Source organism: Hyla sarda, chromosome 2 (assembly GCF_029499605.1).
Source record: "Hyla sarda isolate aHylSar1 chromosome 2, aHylSar1.hap1, whole genome shotgun sequence".
NCBI lineage: Eukaryota > Metazoa > Chordata > Amphibia > Anura > Hylidae > Hyla > Hyla sarda.
The window spans coordinates 226,934,812-226,950,662 of NC_079190.1; the positions used below are offsets into that span (position 1 = coordinate 226,934,812).

Here is a 15,851-nt window from a genome sequence, read left to right on the forward strand (position 1 = left end):
TTTTGCACCTGTCCCTTCTCTATTAGTATGTGCACCTCCCTCTACCTCTTGCCGGATCTTTGTGTGCCCTGTGCCCAAGAGAAAACATTTCTGTGTTTAGCCCAGCCTGTGTTCTGTCCTTCCGCTCCGTGACCTGACCTTGCTTCTGTGCCGTCTGCCTGTTGACCTCTTGTTAAGTTTCATTACCACGCCTCTGTGCCACCAGCCCTGACCTTCTGCTTGTCCTGATTACGAGTTGCCTCATCCTTCCTGTGCTAAGTTTCATCTCAGCAGCCTGTGTGGACGAGTCGTACCAGGGGTAGCGACCTGGGTGCCACCTTCCGCAGTAAGTCCATCCCGCTTTGTGGCGGGCTCTGGTGAAAACCAGCGGCACGTTAGACTCCGCTCCCTGGTACGGCCCACGTCATCTTCCACGCAGGTACAGCGGATCCACTACCTCCGTGAGTGTTAGTCATCTTTCACGCAGGTACAGCAGATCCACTACCTTCGTTACATTTGTGGTAAAATGAATGATGTTACTACAAAGTACAATTGGTCAAAACAAGGTTGTTCCCTTGAAAGGTTAAACCTAAAAAGAAATGTTGTTTTTCTGGTATTCTCATAATGCTGGTACATTGCAGATATGACCTATAGTAGAGGAACCTGCTTAGGACCTCGCAAAATAGTTTTAATATTCTGTTGCTTTATATGAATTATCAGATTTTTCTGTTACAAGCAAAAGTATCTGAGCTCTTATTTAGACATATTTTGTTTGTTTGTTTTTCAATTTAACTCATGCAGATATTTCCAAGAGACAGGACTTACTTAGGAGAATCGTGGCTTTGTAACTAAAGACTGACACCTTCTGTGAACTGTGCCTGGGAGTTGAAGAACATGGCAGGCCAGATGGATGTTAGGATCTATTTCTGAGCTGTATAACCATTTATGACTCATCAAGTGCCACAGTTTGGCTGGTAAACAAGACAACAGGATTTACTGTAGTGCTGTGTCAGTGTGAAGCTGGTTAAAAGGAACATTCACAGTTCATGCAGAGACTGTTCCCAGCTATCATAGCAAGAGATAAAACAGATTTAACAGGAAGTTATTTGAAGCAGTTTTTCAAAGCACTCATTCCTAAGGTGGAAACTGGAAGGGGGCTATTAGTTGGTATGTGCCCTTGGGGGTAGGGGCCCAAGGAGGCCAACAAGCCACTCAGCCTAGACCATGGTAATTTTTTGGGGCCCAGTTTAAAGCCTAGCTACTCATGACCATACCTCTACTAAAGAGGAAAACTCTGAACATATGGGATTGAGAAATGTCCATATCTCGTCTCTAACCTTATAAAAAGAAACTTTGCAGGATTAGCTGCCATTTGTGTATATAAGGAGTAGCAGTATTTCTTTCCACAACATAACTTTGCAGTTGCCGGAACTAGTGGGTGGAGACAGGCTGTTATGTCCTTTCATACACTGCACACAGACAGTGTCCTGCTCCTCTCTCTCTCTCTCTCTCTCTCTCTCTCTCTCTCTCTCTCTCTCTCTCTCTGTCTCTGTCTCTCTTTTAGAAAAGACAGTTTATTGTCTAATTCCATAGATTTGAATTTGACGTTTTCAGGACGTTTAACCTCATCAGACACAAAATACAAAGTATTATGTTTTTATTAACATTTTATCATTATGTTTTTAATACAAGTAACATTACTATCAATAAGTTTATAGACATAAAGCCAAAGTGGTATGGAACTGAGCTTAAAAAATGTATAGTTTTCTTTGCTCCTTATTAGAGATGAGCGAACTTACAGTAAATTCGATTCGTCACGAACTTCTCGGCTCGGCGGTTGCTGACTTTTCCTGCATAAATTAGTTCAGCTTTCCGGGGCTCCAGTGGGCTGGAAAAGGTGGATACAGTCCTAGGAAAGAGTCTCCTAGGACTGTATCCACCTTTTCCAGCCCACGGGAGCACCTGAAATCTGAACTAATTTATGCAGGAAAAGTCATCAACTGCTGAGCCGAGAAGTTTGTGACGAATCGAATTTACTGTAAGTTCGCTCATCTCGTCTCCTTATGTTCCTAAAAAATTTTTATTAGGGCCAATGTATGACCAGATCTGTGTTTATTCAGATTAGAAAATCACTTATTAATAATCAATAAAAGGTATTGAGCAAGTGGATGGGTCAGCATAATATTCCGCCCTAGTTTATAAATTGATGTGTAAAAGTATTACAAATGGCACAAAGCATATGTCATTTGTCTAATAACAAATTCTATTTATTAAGAGAACCCTGCTGATGCCTCCTCCAGTCCTTCTCACATTTTAGTGACAGCAGCTGTATAGAAAGTATGGAGGCAGCCATTGCTCAAAAGTGCGGAGGTGGGGAGACACGGGCATTCCTGTTCTCATGAATACACTAAACTTAAAGGGGTACTCCGGTGGAAAACATTTTTTTTTTTTAAATCAAATAGAGCCAGAAAGTTAAACAGATTTGTAAATTATAATAAAATAGAAAAACATAATGCGGGTGGCACCTAACGGTTCAAAAAAAATATCTCTTGCAATAATAAAACACCGTTTATACATTGGGTCCGAGGTTATAAAGACTATAGTGGTAGTCCATGTTCGTAAAAGTATATACCATGCGCTGCGGTGGTGCCAGGATTGAAATGTGCAGGAGAAACAATAATTGTAACAAAGAAAAATGTCCGGCAACTCACCGTCTCGGCGCTAACTGCTAGCAGGCTTGGATTCCTGAGCTTCCCACACTTACCTCTGCCCCATGGACGGAATCCAAGCCTGCTAGCAGTTAGCGCCGAGACGGTGAGTTGCCGGACATTTTTCTTTGTTACGAGATTTGTAAATTACTTCTATTTAAAAATCTTAATCCTTCAAGTATATATCAGCTGCTGTATACTACAGAGGAAGTTCTTTTCTTTTTTAATTTCTTTTCTGTCTGGCCACAGTGCTCTCTGATGACACCTCTGTCCATGCCAGGAACTATCCAGAGTAGAAGCAAATACCAATAGCAAACCTCTCCTGCTCTGGACAGTTCCTGACATGGACAGAGATGTCAGAAGAGAGCACTGTGGTCAGACAGAAAAGAACTTCCTGTAGAGCATACAGCAGCTGATAAGTACTGGAAGGATAAAGATTTTTAAATAGAAGTAATTTTGCAAATCTGTTTAACTTTCTGGCACTTGTTGATTTAAAAAAAAAATAATTATAATTCCACCAGAGTACCCCTTTAAACATTTGTAAAGGGTTATTAATAACCATTCAGCCCTCTACTTGTAATATTTTGCATTTAACCAAGGTCTCTTATTGTACTGACAGATTCACATTACATTCTCCAAAAGGATAATAACAAATCTGACAAATTAACTTACAGTGCATCCCAATAGCAAATAGGAAATCAATCTGTGTACATTTAAAATGGAAACTTCTTAAAAATCAGATAACAACATTTTTTCATTTTTATATAGCATAAATATTGAATAAATATATTTACATACACACAAATATTTGTATTGCAGTTGCGATCACTCTGTGCATCCTTGAAGTGGCCAAGCATGCTTGTATCCTCATAAACACTTTAGGATATACTGGATTCTGCAGCCAGGGACAGTAGAATGGCCTTTGCTGTGTTTTCAAAGAGGGCAGCTCTGTTCTGTTGTTCCCCCTTCTTCACCCAATGTCCATAAATCCTGAATGCACAGGCATCGATCATCTTCCTAATAGGCTTAATTGCATATGGGTCCCGTGCAACAATCTCCTTGGTAACCGGCTTCACTTTACGGTAGTAGTGGTAAATACGAACAGAGGCCAAAACTGTTAAGCAGAGCACCTGTAAATGGGTGATTTTATTCATTAATATAATTAAGACAATTATTTTAGATTTGTATTACCCACTAATAATATTACCATCTGGAATTGTACTATGAGTGGTACATGGCATATTTATCATAGGTCTGGGTATTGGTGGCTCGTAGGCAGGCAGAATTCTTAGGAACAGTTTTATATCTGCATATTGCAGAATTTCACTATGGCCCATGTTTTTTTTCTTTACATTGCCCTCTCAAATTGCAGATTTACCTTAAACCTTCTGTATGGACTGAAATGGCGCACTTCTTCTACCACATACTGTTGGAAAAAGGGATGTGCTAGTGCCTCTTCTGCTGTGAGACGTCTTTCAGGGTTCACTACTAGTAGTCTAGCAATCTAAATAAAAAAAAATGTACTTTCCTTGTAATAGCAATTTTATTATATACTTATTTACAACATCTTCTATAGAGTCATTGTCAATTTGCCTTCATGAGCTTATCAGAATACCACATTAGGGTATGTTCACACGGCAGAGTTTCTATGTGTAATTCCGCATGAAAATTCTGCAGTAAATTCTGCAGAAATCAATTGCCAATTCACTTCAATTGGATTCCGCTGTCCCATTCACCCCCCCCCCCTATTGAGAGGAATTCAGACTAGTGAGCTAAATTAAAAGTGTAATAAAGAAATAAATAAAGGTGCTAGACACATACAAATTATTAATGTACATGGTCAGGATTAGGTACTGAGTGATATATTTAAAAAAAAGGCCATCTCTACACCATAAATGAAGTTTACTGCATCTGGACCCTCGGGATCGATGATCAATGGCCCATCCAGAGGATAGACCGTCAATTATAGTAACCTGGAAACCCCTTTTTAGCTAAAATCTACAAAAGACATTTTAAATATAAGGATTATGGTATACCAGGTCTTTAACTGTGTCTGATCGGTCATCCCACTCTGGGGAACCAAACTGATAGTCTCCATTCATTATCATTCGTAACATCAACATCTGTTTCCTGTGCCAAAATGGGGGCGATCCTGCCAATAGGGTATACATGATCACTCCGCTGCTCCACCTGCAGGTGACAAATTCTGACAGTTTCATGTGTTATACTGCAGTTGCCAAATACTATATAGAAAATTGCATAATGACTAACAAAAACATTCTTTATTTTTCAGTTATGATACAGTATAATGCTATATATATTTCCTTACATGTCCACTTCTTTACCATAGCCTGGATGGTACTCATCCATGGAGCACTGAAGAATTTCAGGGGCCAAGTATCCTGGAGTACCACATATTTCTTTGCAGAAAGAGAGAATAATGTGCAGATTTATAAATAACTAAGTAGAAGTATCAAGTTCTTTATTAAAGGTTTTTTTTTCTACTACATAAAGTGATGACTATCACTAGTCTCATTTACTCTCTGACTGTTGGCTTTCCTGCAATATTCACAATGTTAAAAAGGTATTCCAGAATTTATTTTCTTTAACCTTTAAGTCCATAATGCCAAGTAATAATACTCTGTAATATGCTTCTATTATGTCTGTGTGCCGCTTTGTCCTGTTTTCATGCACAGGACCCACAACCAGAAGTGCTGTAGTGCAAGTCTTTTTATTTTACTGTTGTCTCTGACCTTTCCTAGGCCAGAGACAATAATTCATAGGTCACCTGGTCTCCAGGGGGTGTGGCTATGCTGCAGTGGGTAGGTGGAAGGGATTTACTGAAATAATGCTATCCACTCATTGCAGCATAGCCACGCCCCCTGAAGACCATGAGACTTATGACATATTGTCTCTGGTCACATGGAATGTTGGGAAACATCAACTAAAGTAACATAAAAAGACTTGTTCCTACAGCACTTCTGGGTGTAGGTCCCATGCATGAAAACGGGACAAAGCGGTGCACAGAGGTAAAAGAAGCATATTACATTGTATTATAACTTTATATCTTGGTATCAAAGACTGGAATATCCCTTGTATATAAATCACAACCTCTTAGGTAAAGCAGATGTATATACAACTGGATGCATACATCTGCTACAAACATTTGGTGTCATCCTGTAATAAAGCTGCTCATCTCTATTACATCGGGTGTTGTGTTGCACCACTGAATAGAATTAAAGGACCAGTCATAGAGGGTCCTACCTTTTAGTTTCTTTCCTTCAGGAATCTGACAAGAGAATCCAAAATCTGTCAGCTTGATGTTCATGTCATCATCCAGCAGAATGTTTTCTGGTTTTAGGTCTCTATGAACAATGTTTAGGGAATGCAGGTATGCAACAACTTCAAGAAGGGCTCGCATTATCTTCCTGACGGAAATAATGTTAAATGATCATATGTTTCTGATCTGTCTCCATGACTTGAGATTTTATTGACATGTATCACATGCATATTGATTTAAAGGGGTACTCCTGTGGAAAACGTTTTTTTTTTAGATCAACTGGTGCCAGAAAGTTAAACAGATTTGTAAATTACTTCTATTAAAAAATCTTAATCCTTCCAGTACTTTTTAGGGGCTGTATACTACAGAGAAAATGTTTTTCTTTTTGGATTTCTCTTATGTCACGACCACGGTGCTCTCTGCTGACCTCTGCTGTCCATTTTAGGAACTGTCCAGAGCAGGAGAAAATCCCCATAGCAAACATATGCTGCTCTGGACAGAAGAGGTCAGCAGAGAGCACTCTGGTCGTGACATAAGAGGAATACAAAAAGAAAAACATTTCCTCTGTAGTATACAGCCCCTAAAAAGTACTGGAAGGATTAAGATTTTTTAATAGAAGTAATTTACAAATCTGTTTAACTTTCTGGCCCCAGTTGATAAAAAAAAAAAAAAAAAGTTTTCCACGGGAGTACCGCTTTAAAGGGCTGACTCCTTTAATTCAGAGGATTAGATATATGTAATTATAATTTTGGAGTCCGTCTGAATCCAACTACAGGAGGAAATGTGCCATACTCCCAGTATCTTCCTGACAACCACATTCTTTTATTCTGTACTGTTAGAAATCTAAAACAAACACTTAAAAAAAAAAGTCTAAAAAAAAGTAATGCTAAATATCAGCAACTTTATTAAAGGAGTACTGTGGCGCTAAACAACTTATGCCCTATCCAAAGGATAGGGGATAAGTGTCTGATCGCGGAGGGGGTCCGACTGCTGAGACACCCTGCGATCTTCCCATGAATGGAGCTGTGTCGACCCCCCGCACGAAACTGTGGCTAACACGCCCCCTCCATGCTTCTCTATGGGAGTGCCGGAGATACAGCATTTATGTACCTCCAGCTTTCCTATATATATACATGGAGGGGGCTTGTTCCCCACCGCTTTGTGCGGGGTCGACAGTCTCCATGCAGGGAGGGGATACTGCTCCGTGCAAGAGGAGAGCGGGGTGCCAGGCAGGAGATCATGGGGGGTCCCAGTGGTATAAGTATATAGGCGGCATGACCAGATCAACACTACTGACAACAGCATACACCAATATAAAATGATTAAAATAGATCTCCGAGACGGGACCCAGCTCTCTATGCTAGGAGCGCGTGTCATCTACTGGTAGACACCACACGCTCCATTGATTTCTATGGGAGCGCCGATTATGTCTGAGTGCTGTACTCGAGTCTTTTCGGCACTCCCATACAAATAAATGGATCTTGAGGGTTCCCAGCGGTCGGACCTACAACGGTCAGCTGCTTATCCCCTAACCTGTGGATAGCGGATAAGTTAATTTTCACTGGAGATCTACTTTAATAGTAATTGTTTCACCATATGTGGGTGTAATGTTGTTATACTGAATCCACCTACATGAAGTAAATGGAACAAATTTCCACAAAAACAAAAAACAGTACATTCAATTTTAAATGGTACCTGTCACCTTCAATGCAATTTAATATATTATAGATTAGCATATTTGAAATACTTTTCTAATATACTTTTTATTAAAATTTTGTAATGCGGTGGCCCAGTGCGGGAACCCTGTGCTCCTGCTGTCCTGTCAGGCAGCCTCCCTTAGTGTCCCCAAGGCCCCCTGCTCTTGTTTTACCATTGTAAATATGTTTTACCATGTAAAGTGCTATAAAATGTAATGTGGCTTTGAGAGTTATACCATGTGATATGTCATGTGATTGTTACCCAGGAGGTACCAGTGACCAGGTGATCCCAAGAGTAACCTATGGGCTCCCTGCTAGTCTCCCCCATATAAGCCATAGGGGGAGCTAGCTTCTCTCTCTTTGAGCTCTGCTCTTCTGCTAAGCTGAGGTCCAGTGCAGTCGTGCCTAGTGTGTGTGTCCAGAGTGTTGGAGTCCTCAAAGTCAAGTCCCGCAGCCACCATCAAGTCAAGTAAGCTAAGGTCACAGCTTTATGAGTCAAGCCAAGTCAGTCCCTGTCATCTGTCAAGCCATCGTGGTCTGCATTCAATTGTCCAGTCCCACTACAAATCCCACCAAGCCCTTAAAGGGATTTTTTCCGGGCAAAAACATTTTATCCCCTATCCAAAGCATAGGGGATAAGATATCTGATCGCAGGGGGCCTGCTGCTGAGACCCCCTGCGATCTCCCTGCAGCACCCGCATTCTATGCGGGTGCTGAATCACCAGTTTTGGAAACCTCCAGGTTTCCAGGACTGGGGATGTGATGTCACGCCATGCCCCCTCCATTCATGTCTATGGGAGGGGGTGTGACGGCCGGGTGCTGCAGGGAGATCGTGGGGGTCTCAGCAGCCAGCCCCCCGCCATCAGACATCTTATCCCCTATCCTTTGGATAGGGGATAAAATGTTTTTGCCCGGAATACCCCTTTAAGGTCTCTGTGTCACTGGTCACCTCCTTGGGCCCTGGCTGAACTGTATAGACTTTACCAACTGTCTACCCTCAGTAAAGCTACAGTTGTCCGTAACTTGGCATCAGAGTCTTTATTGCCCCCATGCCTAGCCCAGGATCCAGCAGTATACCTTCAGGGGGGTTATAGGCTAAACCGCACCCTGGCGTCACAAATACAAGTGGTTAATGTCATCTGCCCCTAGGGTAACAACATCTGCCCTGCACCACACACCCTGCCACCACAGTAACTTTATGTGTTAAATTAACCCCTAAAAGTTTGGCCACCAGGGGTCCTCCTTTTGGCTCTGCCTGCAGTACTGCTAGCAGATTGTCTCCTGCAGCAGCCTGGCAGAGACAAAAGTCAGGAAATGCAGGTGAGAGCTCAGCGTATAGAGTGTATAGTGCTGAATATTTTAGCTTCCATTCCCTCTGAGCCAGACTGTACAGCAGGGTTTCCCAACCATGGTGCTTCCAGCTATTATAAAACTAAAACTCCCAGCAAGCCTGGACAGCCATAGGCTCGGAGTTGTAGTTTTGTAACAGCTGGAGGCACCCTGATTAGAAAACATTACTATAGAGTCATGATACCTTCAGTGTATAGTGCTAAATATTATGCTAAACATTGTGCTTGATATTTGTGCTCCTTTTTGCAGCTACTGGGCAGAACTGAGCACACTGTAGAGTTCAGTAAAAGTTCAGAGCTGAGGGGTGTGTGTGTGTGTGGTCTCAGCCAATCCTGAGAATAAGTACAATAAACTACTGGGCCAAAGTCACTAACACCCATTTATTACAATACCACCCCTAAAATATACTGTAACTTTTATTAAATACATACCCTGAAAAGCTTAAAGGAGTAGTCCAGTGGTGATTCAGTGGTGAGCAACTTATCCCCTATCCTAAGGATAGGGGATAAGTTGCAGATCGCGGGGGGTCCGACCCCTGGGGCCCCCCGCGATCTCCTGTACGGAGCCCCGACAGCCCGCTGGAAGGGGGCGTGTCGACCTCCGCACGAGGCGGCGGCCGACACGCCCCCTCAATACAACTCTATGGCAGAGCCGAAGCGCTGCCTTCGGCAATCTCCGGCTCTGCCATAGAGATGTATTGAGGGGGCGTGTCGGCCGCCGCCTCGTGCGGGGGTCGACACCCGCTATCTCGGCGGAGAGCCGGGGCCCCGTACAGAGAGATCGCAGGGGGCCCCAGCGGTCGGACCCCCCGCGATCTCAAACTTATCCCCTATCCTTAGGATAGGGGATAAGTTTTTCACCACTGGACTACCCCTTTAAGATAGTACTGTGATAGGAGTAGTGTATTAGTAAATATCTGGTAGGGTATTAACCCTGTAATAAATTGTGCAATAAAACCGGTGCTGCAGTTCACCTAGTAACCTCCCAACACAGTTTAAACATTAAAATATTGACCCTGTCAATAGCAATATTTGTTTTTATCATCTAGCGCAATAGATAAACTAAGTATTGGTACATGCACATCAGTGGTGAGTAGTTCTGGAGAATTTAAGTGTTATGTCATGTGCAATATGGATAGAAGTGCTACAGGCACTAAGTATAGGCGCATGTCTAAGTCTGGCTGTTCCTTGTTTGCGCTTGTGCGCCACTGCAATATAACGCAATTAGGTGTGTAAATATTGTTAACCCAGAAGTTTTTCTGATACAGATACGCTAATAGATTTTCTGTTTATGACATTTTCATTTGTTGTTTACATTAGTCGATCACTAATGACATCACTTATAAATACCCACACTGACTGGGTGAAGCCGCCATTGCCATTGTGTCCTCTTGACAATGCCGTTTTAATGTTAAAACATGTTGAGCGATGGCGTGACATACATATTTTAATGTTCAAGCTGTGTTAGAAGGTTATTAGGTGAACTGCAGCACCGGTTTCATTCCACAATTTATTACAGGGTTAATCCCCTACGAGATATTTACTAATGCACTGCTCCTATCACAGTACTATCTTAAGTTTTTCAGGGTATATATTTTAACTGAGTTAATAAAAGTTATACTTAATGAGTGGTATTGTAATAGAGGGGTGTTATTGACTCCGGGCTTCAGCCCAGGATTTTATTGTATATATTTGCATATTTAGGGCTCCTCACCCACCCTAGCATCTAGGAATGAATATATGTAGCAAAGCAATGTGAATTCAGGTCCTCCTAGCAGGCGTTTTTTTATTTTTTTATTATGGTGTTCACCAAGTTGGCTGGGGACCCTGGCTTCACTATTTTGTGTATTGTTTAAATACTATGGGCCCCATTTACTAAGCTGAAACCGACTAGTTTTTGTCTGGTTATTTTGGCGCAGAGTGTCTGAGACATGTCTGCGCCAGTGTGCGGCTGGAAAATCTGACAAACCCGACATTGCACTGTGAAAAGCCGAAAATGGAGCGTGGTCTGCCGCAAAGGGGGCGTGGTCGGCCCGAAAAGGGGCGTGGTTTCACAACCCGACCAATTTACTATGGAATTCACAGAAAATCCTGTGGGTAAATGGCTGGAAATATCCACCTAGAAAAAGCTGGTCAGAAAATGTTCCCAATAGTGAATAGAGAGGAATCCTGCAAGTCTGAAACAACTTTTCCCACTAGTAAAAACCCGACACTCTTAGTAAATGAGGCCCAATATGTGGATGGATTTACAAGTGGAATATTTTGACCTCAGCAGTCTTTTTTCTAAGTCTGTACAGTATGTGTTATATGCAGTTTTTAATGGCAATTTGCCACACGTCCAGCAGATTTCACCCATTACAAAGGTTAAAATCCACAAAAAGTCTGTGAAAAATCTGCATCCAAATCCACATCAAAATCAGCATGTAACCCATACATAAAACAGATGCATCTTATACTTTTACATTTTTAATTCAGTTTCTTTAAGCCAAGAGGTCAGGACATTACCTTGTCTCCTTCTCACTTAGAGTGACTTGTTCTGTCAGATAATCAAACAATTCCCCTCTTTTCATCCTGTAAGAGATATATACTGTTTACAATTATCATATTAATTGTTTCCACCTTATACAACAATATGATTTTATTACTAGATTTTAGATAGATTTTTTGCTACTTTGCTTTTCAGTAGCATCATATTAGAATTCAATAGATGTGTTATGGTCACAAACAACTATGCAACATGTTGGACAATATGACACAACTACGGTATAAACAGGGATACTGTGAAACGTAAATGTCTCCTGTTTAAGGAAATGTGTCAGCTGAAATTAATATTTCAAATTGCCAACACTGTTAGGGCTCATTCACACAACAAATTATCCGCCCGAAAAAATTCTGGACGGACATTCTGTGTAAGGCTGGCGACAACTCAATCTGTTGGTGCAAGGACCTCTCGGAAATGCTCCATCTCCATAGAGAAGATTCTACTGTAAGAATGATTGTGTTTATTCTTTCTGCGGGGTCTGGAATTTTGAATTTCCATGGCAGAATGTTGTGCAACAGAAATTCTGCCATGTGCCTACGGTTCCCGAATATAGCTGAGTGCGGGCGCCGCAATTAAGCCCCCCCCACCCCTCCTCCCAGCCGTATACGGGAACCGTAGTTCAAATCGTAGTGTGAACCCAGCCGTATATAAATATTTAAAAAAAAAAGTCTTAGGGCCCTTGCGATCTGTTCACTTGTGAGTGAACAGATCACTTTTTTCCTTGGATATTGGAACTCTACAGTAATCTCAGCTATAGGAAGGTACAGTGGGCTGCACCCCAACTTGTTTTTATTTAAAGGGTAGCTCCCACCATCCTTGTTTTTTTTTTTTTTTTGCTAGCCCGTTCCCTCCTCCCCCCCCCCGCCCCGCATACCCCGTTCCCTCATTACACTTGCAGTTACTGCAGAGTCCAGCAGCGGGCATGCAGGGACAGCGGCGGCGGTGATGTGCGGGAGGAGTGGACTCCCAGCCAGTGGCCGGGGAGCCAATGCGCTCGTTCCCGCCTGTCTGATTGACAGGCAGGGAGCGAGTGCAGCCTAACTGAAAAAGGACTGATTGCCACTCCAAAATCAGTCCTTTTTCAGTGGCTGGTTTTTAAATGTAAATTAAACCTTTTTAATGAAAAAAAAAATAATAAAAGTATATTAGAGATATGTTGTAGTACATAAGTACTACAACATATCAAAAAATTAAGTTGGTGACAGTGCCCATTTAAGCTATCTAACAATGTCAGCCAGTAACATACAGTACATTTGGTAAGTTCTGGATTATGGCAATAGAATGGGGTAGTATTATGATGAAGCACCATAAGGCCCCGTTCACACTACGGAATTCTTGCGGCTGAATTCCGCGAGCGGAGATTCCGCCTGGCGGCGGCCGCCAGTGGTGCTTCGGCGCTAGGGCCGCGGGGAACTGAGCCGTCACCATTGACGGCTATGGTCTGCTCGCAGAATCCGCGCAAAGAATGAACATGTTTTTTCTTTGCGCGTAACACTTTCAGCGGCGGAAATGTCCGCCGCTGAAATTCCGCAGTGTGAACAGGTCTCGCGGAGACCCGTCCACACTAATGTTAAAGTTCACACCGCGGAGTTCCGCCCGGAAATTCTGCGGCAATTCCATAGTGTGAACGGGGCCTAAAGATCTTGGCACCAAATTTAACTTAATGGGCGTCTACATTGTTTATTTAAACAGATGGTGAATATTAAATAGGTTTATAAATGACAATAATTATCAAGTTAGATCCTGACATCTCTGTTTTATACAATGTAGATATAGTACACAAGCACTCATCCATATTTTGTAAAATTTTTTGTATGGATCAGCTGCATTCTAGCTTAGTTTATAGAGTTTAATGTACAAGCACCTTCCATAAAGTAAGCTGTACACATGAGCTTTCTTACCATGTATGTCTGTCCCTATTATGTATGCAGCCCATCAGTTCCTGACACGGACAGAGGTGTCAGCAAAGAGCACTGTGGTCAGACAGCAAAGAGCTATACAACCGACCTCTGTAGTATACAGCAGCTGATAAGTACTGGAAGGATTAAGATTATTTTTTAATAGAAGTAATTTACAAATCTGTTTAACTTTCTGGCATCAGTTGATTAGAAAAAAATAGTTTTCCACCGAAGTACCCCTTTATACCATACACCACCCAATAGCAACATTGTTACTTCTAAACTCCCTTTACTTCTGTTTCATTAGTATGCAATGTGTTTCGGATTAGATTGAGAATCTGATGACATTTCTGAATTCATATAAACGAGCACTAAAACAGGAGGAAAAGTGCAGGAGTATGATAAACTTCACCTTTATTTGTAATCCATATAAAACTTCGACATGGCGTCTCAAAATACAAACGATAAAACCTCCTCCTGGATAAGCAACATGACGCGTTTCAGGTCATGTGACCTTTCATCAGATGAGAACTAAAACAGTCTTAATGAAATGACTTGTGTCCGGCCAGACTGTTATTTGTCAGGCCATCTAAAATGTCAGGCCATCTAAATGTGCCTGGAGCAGTTATAGGAAGGTCTCACTTGTACCCTTGCAGGCCGAGCAAAAGGTAAAAATAACATGGAGAGTAATTCTAACTGGTCACAGTAAAGGGTACAGGGACATCTGAGCTTGTGATAGCTGATGTCTGAGTTCTCTAGGGGCAGCTGTTATACGGACAAGATGGCAGATAATGTACTCAACAATGCATAGCACGCTTCAGGGAATCACACAGAACATTTGGCATTGGAAAAATATTCTAAGCCCATTAGAATGACATTCATAAACATCATGCAACCATTGATGTGTAAAGTCCAGGATTCCCTGAGTTCCTAGAAAGAGATGTACGGGAATTGGCTAGGCCTCCCACATGGCTGATGACTATGCTATTTTTATGTACAGTGGTCCCTCAAGTTACAATATTCACTTGGGACGACCATTGTATGTTGAGACCAGAACTCTATGGAAACCTGGTAATTGGTTCTAAAGGCACCAAAATGTCATCCAAAAATAGGAAAAAGTGAGAATTAAAGAAAAATAAGTAGAAAACTAATATTGATAAAGCAAATCCTGACATATAAAAGTAATAAAGATCTGCTGGGAGCTGTAATCACTGTCTATGGCAGTGTTTCCCAAGCATGGAGCCTCCAGCTGTTGCAAAACTACAACTCCCAGCATGCCCGGACAGCCAAAGGCTGTCCGGGCATGCTGGGAGTTGTAGTTTTGCAACTGCTGGGGCCACCCTGCTTGGAAAACACTGGTCTATGTAGAGGACAGGAGCTTCTTCAGGGTCCTGTAAGTAAAAAAAGTAATGGAGTCGCCCTCACCTGGTGTCCAAAGGAGCAGGTAACCCTGGTACAGGTAAAGAGTACAGAATATGTAATACCTCCCTGTACTGTAGGGGGCGCTACCAGATACCAGTCAGTGCATACACTTCAGTAATACAGGGGTTTTGCCAGTGAATGCCCATTTTGATTGGTCGGTTATTCCGGCCATTGACACGTTTCACAGATCCGGACTGCCCATAGCATTGTATGTTGAGTCTGGTTTCAAGTTACGGTGGTCCAGAAAAGGTAATGCTAAAAAGGGAAAACGTATAGGTGTGGATTCACAGATGGGACGTGTTCACCCACATGTGCCAAGATTACTACAATATAGGTCTTCTAGCAGACATAAAACAGTTTAATAGCAAGGCAGACTAATAGGAAAACCCCTATCATCACATTTATGCTGTTTGAACCAATGACTCGTCATTTAACCTGCATGAAAGTAATGACAGGTCCTCTTTAAAGCAAATCTGTAACCCTAAAATATTGCCCTAAGCAAAGGCAGCAGATTGAAGCTACAGCTCTATACTTCTTATAGCTACAATCGCTGTCAGATGACCACTGTATTTATATAAGAAGCATGAACCCCCACCCTAGGGGCAGCTTATTACAGGCTGCTGTGTATATATGTATATGTAGCAGCCATTCAGTCACCTAGTCACTGCATAGAGGGGAAGGAAGGGATACAATGGACTAATACATATGGCACAAGTCTTTGTACAGTTGGTCTACTAGGAGTATGACTCTGTAGCCACTTAAAAAATTATTCTAAAGGACCTTGTTGTAATTAATTACATGTTGTATATTGAAGGGCAATAACTACTGTATATAACTTTTAACATTGTGCGCAGTTGATTGTGTGCATTGCAAACATCTATCATACTGAAAACTTATTTGACTGTCCATAATATGTTCGGTCATTGTCAAGTTTTAGCAATTAAATACACTGTCACCACTTAATTAGTGACCCCTA

At 41.9% G+C, this 15,851-nt stretch overlaps 1 protein-coding gene across 7 annotated transcripts in view; it reads right to left on the reverse strand.

Annotated features, from left to right (window-relative positions):
* Positions 1-2,146: 2,146 nt before the first annotated feature.
* Positions 2,147-15,851, reverse strand: part of PHKG1 (phosphorylase kinase catalytic subunit gamma 1) — a 76,059-nt gene continuing 62,354 nt past the window's right edge. For all 7 annotated transcript variants that reach the window (XM_056556505.1, XM_056556506.1, XM_056556504.1 and 4 more), the window contains 6 exons: positions 11,519-11,584; positions 5,952-6,115; positions 5,017-5,107; positions 4,724-4,877; positions 4,066-4,191; positions 2,147-3,817 (listed from right to left, as the gene is read on the reverse strand). In XM_056556505.1, coding sequence (XP_056412480.1) covers positions 3,566-3,817; positions 4,066-4,191; positions 4,724-4,877; positions 5,017-5,107; positions 5,952-6,115; positions 11,519-11,584 — 853 coding nt within the window. In that variant the 3' untranslated portion in view covers positions 2,147-3,565. The remainder of the gene's footprint in view (positions 3,818-4,065; positions 4,192-4,723; positions 4,878-5,016; positions 5,108-5,951; positions 6,116-11,518; positions 11,585-15,851) is intronic.